At 44.5% G+C, this 7,978-nt stretch overlaps 1 protein-coding gene across 2 annotated transcripts; it reads left to right on the top strand.

The window, feature by feature from the left end:
- The first annotated feature begins 2,853 nt into the window (after positions 1-2,853).
- Positions 2,854-7,558, top strand: rnmt (RNA (guanine-7-) methyltransferase). Of its 2 annotated transcripts, none has more exons than XM_080007239.1 (11): positions 2,854-2,925; positions 3,483-3,596; positions 3,998-4,169; positions 4,327-4,449; positions 4,536-4,651; positions 4,777-4,958; positions 5,347-5,511; positions 5,695-5,812; positions 5,910-5,996; positions 6,292-6,325; positions 6,475-7,558. In XM_080007239.1, exons 1-11 carry the CDS (start codon positions 2,890-2,892, stop codon positions 6,510-6,512), a joined length of 1,185 nt encoding a protein of 394 aa, XP_079863365.1. In that variant the 5' UTR covers positions 2,854-2,889; the 3' UTR covers positions 6,513-7,558. The 2 variants fall into 2 exon arrangements, with proteins under 2 accessions (XP_079863365.1, XP_079863366.1); XM_080007240.1 differs by having other exon boundaries at positions 4,028-4,169.
- The last annotated feature ends 420 nt before the right edge of the window (positions 7,559-7,978 follow it).

Consider the following 7,978-nt stretch of genomic DNA (forward strand, 5'->3'; position numbering starts at 1 on the left):
ATAAATAGGGTTTAAATAGGTGTAGTGGTTACAAATAAAGTTTAAATGGATGTAGTTGTAATAAATAGAGTTTAAATGGATGAATTTGACATTTCACTGCATATATGTTTGACCATATGTATATGTATGTGACAAATAATCTCTTGAACTTGAACTTGTAATAAATAGGGTTTAAATGGGTGTCGTTGTAATAAATAGGGTTTAAATGGGTGTAGTGTTTATAAATAGAGTTTAAATGGATGTAGTTGTAATAAATACGGTTTGAATGGATGTAGTTTGAATAAATAGTTTAAATGGATGTAGTTTGAATAGATAGAATTTAAATGGACGTAGTTTGAATAGATAGTTTAAATGGGTGTAGTTGTAATAAACAGGGTTTAAATGGGTGTTGTTGTAATAAAAAGGGTTTAAATGGATGTAGTTGTAATAAATAGGGTTTAAATGGGTCTAGTTGACATTTCACTGCATATATGTATGACCGTATGTATATGTATGTGACAAATAATCTCTTGAACTTGAACTTGTAATAAATAGGGTTTAAATGGGTGTCGTTGTAATAAATAGGGTTTAAATGGGTGTCGTTGTAATACATAGGGTTTAAATGGGTGTCGTTGTAATAAATAGGGTTTAAATGGGTGTCGTTGTAATAAATAGGGTTTAAATGGGTGTCGTTGTAATAAATAGGGTTTAAATGGGTGTCGTTGTAATACATAGGGTTTAAATGGGTGTCGTTGTAATACATAGGGTTTAAATGGGTGTCGTTGTAATAAATAGGGTTTAAATGGGTGTCGTTGTAATAAATAGGGTTTAAATGGGTGTCGTTGTAATACATAGGGTTTAAATGGGTGTCGTTGTAATAAATAGGGTTTAAATGGGTGTCGTTGTAATAAATAGGGTTTAAATGGGTGTCGTTGTAATACATAGGGTTTAAATGGGTGTCGTTGTAATAAATAGGGTTTAAATGGGTGTCGTTGTAATACATAGGGTTTAAATGGGTGTCGTTGTAATAAATAGGGTTTAAATGGGTGTCGTTGATAAAAATTGGGTTTAAATGGGTGTCGTTGTAATAAATAGGGTTTAAATGGGTGTCGTTGATAAAAATTGGGTTTAAATGGGTGTCGTTGTAATAAATAGGGTTTAAATGGGTGTCGTTGTAATAAATAGGGTTTAAATGGGTGTCGTTGTAATACATAGGGTTTAAATGGGTGTCGTTGTAATACATAGGGTTTAAATGGGTGTCGTTGTAATAAATAGGGTTTAAATGGGTGTCGTTGTAATACATAGGGTTTAAATGGGTGTCGTTGTAATAAATAGGGTTTAAATGGGTGTCGTTGTAATAAATAGGGTTTAAATGGGTGTCGTTGTAATACATAGGGTTTAAATGGGTGTCGTTGTAATAAATAGGGTTTAAATGGGTGTCGTTGTAATACATAGGGTTTAAATGGGTGTCGTTGTAATAAATAGGGTTTAAATGGGTGTCGTTGTAATAAATAGGGTTTAAATGGGTGTCGTTGTAATACATAGGGTTTAAATGGGTGTCGTTGTAATAAATAGGGTTTAAATGGGTGTCGTTGATAAAAATTGGGTTTAAATGGGTGTCGTTGTAATAAATAGGGTTTAAATGGGTGTCGTTGTAATACATAGGGTTTAAATGGGTGTCGTTGTAATAAATAGGGTTTAAATGGGTGTCGTTGATAAAAATTGGGTTTAAATGGGTGTCGTTGTAATAAATAGGGTTTAAATGGGTGTCGTTGATAAAAATTGGGTTTAAATGGGTGTCGTTGTAATAAATAGGGTTTAAATGGGTGTCGTTGATAAAAATTGGGTTTAAATGGGTGTCGTTGTAATACATAGGGTTTAAATGGGTGTCGTTGTAATAAATAGGGTTTAAATGGGTGTCGTTGTAATAAATAGGGTTTAAATGGGTGTCGTTGTAATACATAGGGTTTAAATGGGTGTCGTTGTAATAAATAGGGTTTAAATGGGTGTCGTTGTAATAAATAGGGTTTAAATGGGTGTCGTTGTAATAAATAGGGTTTAAATGGGTGTCGTTGTAATACATAGGGTTTAAATGGGTGTAGTTTGATTAACCAGACTACAATCCGTCGCAGCGCCGTCTGCCCCGTCGCACAGATATGACGTTGCACCGCACGGGTCTGTTGCCATAGAGATGGAGACCGCGACGAAACCGCCGTTCCTGATACGTCAACAGCAGCGCCATTTTGCCGCGGTGTCCCTAAAAGGCGCCGCTACATGACGACAAGGTTACAAAGCGCGTTATTCTGTACCGGATAATAATAATAATAATAATAATAATAATAATAATAATAATAATAATTGTTATTATTATTATTATTACTATTATAGTTATAATGATCATAATTCTAACTTGTTGAAACTGTATGTCTCAGCCCTTGCTATAGAATATAGTTGTAGAATGAACACTCCGCAAAGATGGCGGCAGTATCTCGGCGACAATATTAATAAAAATACTCATAATACATTATATGAATGATCAAAATCACAAAAAAATAATTAATATATATTTATGATTATAATAATAATAATTAAATTAACCGCTATTTTATATGGTTAATTGGTTGAAACATGCGAAATAGACACTGTACCAAGATGGCGGCGGCATCGCGGGGTTCGTCGCTTTGCTCCTGCAGAAGTGAAATTATTACTGAATCAAACTGAGCGGCCATTCATCTTATCGCCACCATAATTTATAGGAGAGATTAATCACGTCATTCTGTACTTTACTCATTCATGTTTATCTGTGATGATACCAGGACTGTTTGGGGGGTTTTCGGCAGACCTGGCATCCCGTCCCGTCCAGTCCCGCCACCTCCGGAAACGGAAACGTACGCAACGCGACGGGCTGTGATGCTACAAGCTACAAGCAACAAGCTAAAGGCTGAAGTCAGTTTGTTTCATTCTCATTGTTTCTTCTGAATTTCCTGTTCTCCAGAATAATGTTGTTGAAATGTTCCTTTACCCGGTGTTCTATACCCGGGGGGAAACTGGAGCATGCTAGGTAGCCGGGTAGCTTAGCCTATTAGCCTAGCTCCTGGCTTAACCCAGTGTGTGTGAGCTACCCTAGCTCGTCTCGAAGCTAGGAGGCAGCCTAGGAGCTAGGAGGCAGCCTAGGAGCTAGGAGGCAGCCTAGGAGCTAGGAGGCAATCTGGCATCTAGGAGGCAGTCAAGGAGCTAGGAGGCAGTCTTGGAGCTAGGAGGCAGTCATGGAGCTAGGAGGAAGTCTCGGAGCTAGGACACAGTCAAGGAGCTAGGAGGCAATCTGGCATCTAGGAGGCAGTCAAGGAGCTAGGAGGCAGTCTTGGAGCTAGGAGGCAGTCTCGGGGCAAGGAGACAGACTAAGAGGAAGACTAGGAGCTAGGTGGTAGAACCTCACGTGTCACTTCCTGCGCCCTTCCTTGAACCCACTTTCTGAACCCATGAACCCACCTGTTTCCTGCCAGCTCCAAGCAGCGCCTCAGCCAGAAGCGGCGGGACGGATGGAGGCGGCGAGCACGGCCACGCCCCCTGAGGGCAGGAAGAGGAAGCACGAGGAGGACGACGCCCATCTGGGGCGGGTGAGTTTGACCAGGACAGCGACTTGTGGCGCGGTCACGTCGGGCATGATGGATCTGTCCCACGCCCAAGCCTCGTGCAGCGTCCACTTTGTTTAAGCCCCGCCCACCCTGACCGATTTTGGGAGACAGTCTAGGGGCTAGGAGACAGTCTAGGGGCTAGGAGACAGTCTAGGAGACAGTCTAAGAGCTAGGAGACAGTCTAGGGGCTAGGAGAATGAACACACGAACAACCTTTTGACGGATAAAAATATGTAAAACGTGACATTAAATTATTTGTTTTCTAGATTTTTATTTTTTCCGAGTTCCTGCGAACGTGTTGTCACCGCCAAAATGAGCTATTTTTTCCGAGTGTCCCCTGAACTCAGCACGGCTTCCCCCTTCCATTCAACGTCAAATGTCAGATCGGCTGTCTGCCTCTCGCCGCACCACAGACGGGCGACGGACAGATGGGTCACGGCGTCACGGTGGCCAGTCACTACAACAGTCTGCAGGAGGAGGGCGTGGCACTTCGCAGCCGCAGCAGAATCTTCCACATGAGGAACTTCAATAACTGGCTGAAGAGCGTCCTGATCGGTACCTGGTCAATCTACTCATTTGTCGTTGTTGTTGTTGTTGTTGTCGTTGGCGTCGTTGTTGTTGTTTAGATTGTTATGTTGTTCAAATTTGTTGTTGTTCAGGTTGTTGTTGTTCAGATTGTTGTTGTTGTTGTTGCTGCTCTGACGTCCTGCAGGGGAGGTGGTGGCGTTGGTGCGTCAGACCAACCGGGACGTCTCCGTGTTGGACCTCGGTTGTGGCAAAGGAGGCGACCTGCTGAAGTGGAAGAAAGGCGGCATCAAGCACCTGGTCTGCACAGGTAGATAATCTGATCTGACCCCCCCCCCCCCCGGTTCTGATCTGGACCCCCCATTACTGATGTGCTGGTAACTGTTGTGTTCCCAGACATCGCCTCGGTGTCAGTGGAACAGTGTCGCTCTCGCTACGAGGAGATGAAGCGCAAATGTCACTGCAACGAAGCGGTGTTCGGTGCTGAGTTCATCACCGCAGACTGCACCAAGGTAAAGCTCACGCTAACCCTCAGTTCCAAGGTAAAAACCTGTCGGGTGTGTTATCGCGCCGGCTAATGTAGAGCGAGTACTCCTAGCATTGAAAGGCGTTGACCTTTCGCCCCCCGTCTGTCCAGGAGCTGCTGGCGGAGAAGCTGGAGGACCCCGACATGGAGTTTGACGTCTGCAGCTGTCAGTTTGCCTTCCACTACTCATTCGAGAGCCAGCAGCAGGCGGACATGATGCTGCGCAACGCCTGCGAGCGCCTGCGACCCGGAGGCTTCTTCATCGGAACCACACCCGACGCTTACGAACTGGTGTAAGGCAGCCAGGAAGCTAGGCGAAGGACCTTCTAGAAGGCAGAGCGGCGGGACAGGGGTGGGGTTAGACGGCGAAGGACCTTCTAGAAGGCAGAGCGGCGGGACAGGGGTGGGGTTAGACGGCGAAGGACCTTCTAGAAGGCAGAGCGGCGGGACAGGGGTGGGGTTAGACGGCGAAGGACCTTCTAGAAGGCAGAGCGGCGGGACAGGTGTGGGGTTAGACGGCGAAGGACCTTTTAGAAGGCGGAGTAGGGGGTACCGACAGGACATGGACAGGGTTGGGGTTAGATGGTGCAGAACCTTCTAGGAGGTGGAGCAGGGGGTCTGACAGAACAGGGGTCCAGTTAGACGGTGTAGAACCTTCTTCGTCCTGCCCCCCCGCCACAGGAAACGGGTGGAGCGCTCGGATGGGAACAGTTTCGGGAACCAGATGTTCCAGGTGCGGTTCGACAGGAAAGGGGTCTACCCGCTGTTTGGCTGCCAGTACCACTTCAACCTGGAAGGCGTGGTTGACGTCCCAGAGTTCCTTGTCTACTTCCCCCTGCTGGAAGAGTGAGTTCTGACTTCCTGTTAGTGTGACTTCCTGTCTGCGTGACTTCCTGTGAGAGTGACTTCCTGTGAGTGTGAGTTCTTAAAGGTATGGCGCTGCTTTAAAGGGATTGTTAACCCCTGCGAGTAATGTGTGTGTGTGTGTGTGTGTGTGTGTGTGTGTGTGTGTGTGTGTGTGTGTGGCAGGATGGCGAAGCGCTACCAGATGCGTCTGGTGTTTAAGAAACGATTCTCAGAGTTTTTTGAGGAAAAGGTGAAAAAGGACGAACACAGAAAACTGCTGCAGAGGATGACGGCCCTGGAGGTACAAGTACACACAAAGTACACTGTGAAGAGTGTGTAGTCTGGTCAGTAGAAAATCTGGTCAGTAGATAATCTAACATGTGACATGGTGTTGTCAGTTGTATCCGGGTGCAGATCGCACCAGAAGTGACGCAGAATATCGACATGCTGAGGAGCGATCCCAAGCTGGAGCGCCGGGTCCACTGGTAAGACAATTTAAACTGGTCCAGACTGGTTATACTGTTTCAGACTGGTTCAGAGCGGTGCACACTAGTTCAGACTGGTTTAGAATTGTTAAACCTGGTTCAGACTTGTTTATGCTGGTTCACAGTGGTTTAAACTGATTCAAACTGGTTCGGACTCATTTAAACTGGTTAAGACCGGTTAAAACTGGTTGAGACTAGTCTGTATTGGTCCAGAGTGGTTTTGAATGCTCCTGGTTTGTTTCAACAGGTTTAGACTGGTTTTAACTGCTTAAACATCCTGGTTTTGTCTTCACAGGGAACTCTGAGTTGGTCTGAGTGGGAAGCAACAAGTAAGTTACTCCTCCTGCTCCCCTCCTCCACCTCTCCTCCTCTGCTCCTACTCCTCTACTTTCCCTACTACTCCTGCTCTCCTCCTCCTCCTCGTCCTCTTTTCATTCTTTTTCTTAATCGTATTTAACTGATCTTTCTCTCTAATCAGGTATCTATTTGGTGTTCGCCTTCCAGAAGATCTGCTGATACACACACACACACACACACACACACTAACTAACATATACACACTCACGCACACTCACACATACAAACACTTACTGTAACACACACACACAAACTCACTGAAACACAAAAACAGTAACACACACTTAGTCACACACGTATACAAACACCAACTCATATACACACACACACACGAACACACACACTAACTAACATATACACACACTAACTCATATACACACTCACAGTAACACGCACACACACAGTCACACAAACACAGTAACACACACACACACACACACAGTCACACAAACGCAGTAACACACACAGTCACACAAACAGTAACATGCACAAACACACACAGTCACACAAACATAGTAACACACACACACAATTACACGCGCACACACACACACAGTAACACACACAGTCACACAAACACAGTAACACGCACAGTTACACACACAATAACACACACACACACACACAATAAAACACCTAGTAACACACACACACGCACACCCTGTAACACCCAGTTACACACACAGTCGCACACACACACACTAGAACAAACACACTAAAACACAGTCACACACACACCACTACACACCCCAGTTACACACACACTAAAACACACACACACACACCATTACACACCATAGTTACACACACACACACACACACACACACCATTACACACCATAGTTACACACACACCACTACACACCCCAGTTACACACACAGTCGCACAGTCGTGTCACTATGGTGTGTAATGGTGTGTGTGCTTTAGTGTGTGTGTAACTGGGGTGTGTGTGTGTGTGTGTAATGGTCTGTGTGTAACTGATGTGTGTGTGTGTGTGTAATGTGTGTGTGTGTAACTGGGGTGTGTGTGTGTGTAAGTAACTGGTGTGTGTGTGTGTGTGTGTAATGGTCTGTGTGTAACTGATGTGTGTGTGTGTGTGTAATGTGTGTGTGTCCATGTTTATTTTTCTGTTCATGTAAACTGTTTCAACTGTTTGTTCATTTCTACTTCCTCCAGATAAATAAAGTTGTTGGATCTGTTCTCAGTTTGTTGATAAAGATGTCATAAATATGTCATCATATGATAATGAAAATGTCTCAAACACCTGCCAGTCAGCATGAGCCACGCCCTGATGTCTCCAAATAAGGAAGTACAGGAAGTTGGACACAGGTCATGGAATCAGGTAATAACTAAAAATAAAAGAGAAGCCACGCCCCAGATTGGAATGTGATAGCCCCCTATGGTTGCCAGCTTCAGTGATAAATCATGGAAGGCCTCGCCCACCCTGCCCCACCCGATGTCTTTGAGGATCTTTCTGTTTCTGACCCGTTTTCCTGATTCTATGGATGTGCAGTGTTTTTATGATCGTGTAGTGACGGTAGAATCCTGAGGCAATATACACACCCCCTTATATTTAAAGCTGGAACTAAAGTGCTCTTTTTTATTTTTTAAAATACTCAATGTT

Source organism: Zeus faber (assembly GCF_960531495.2).
Source record: "Zeus faber genome assembly, chromosome: 1".
In the NCBI taxonomy this organism is placed as follows: Eukaryota; Metazoa; Chordata; class Actinopteri; order Zeiformes; family Zeidae; genus Zeus; species Zeus faber.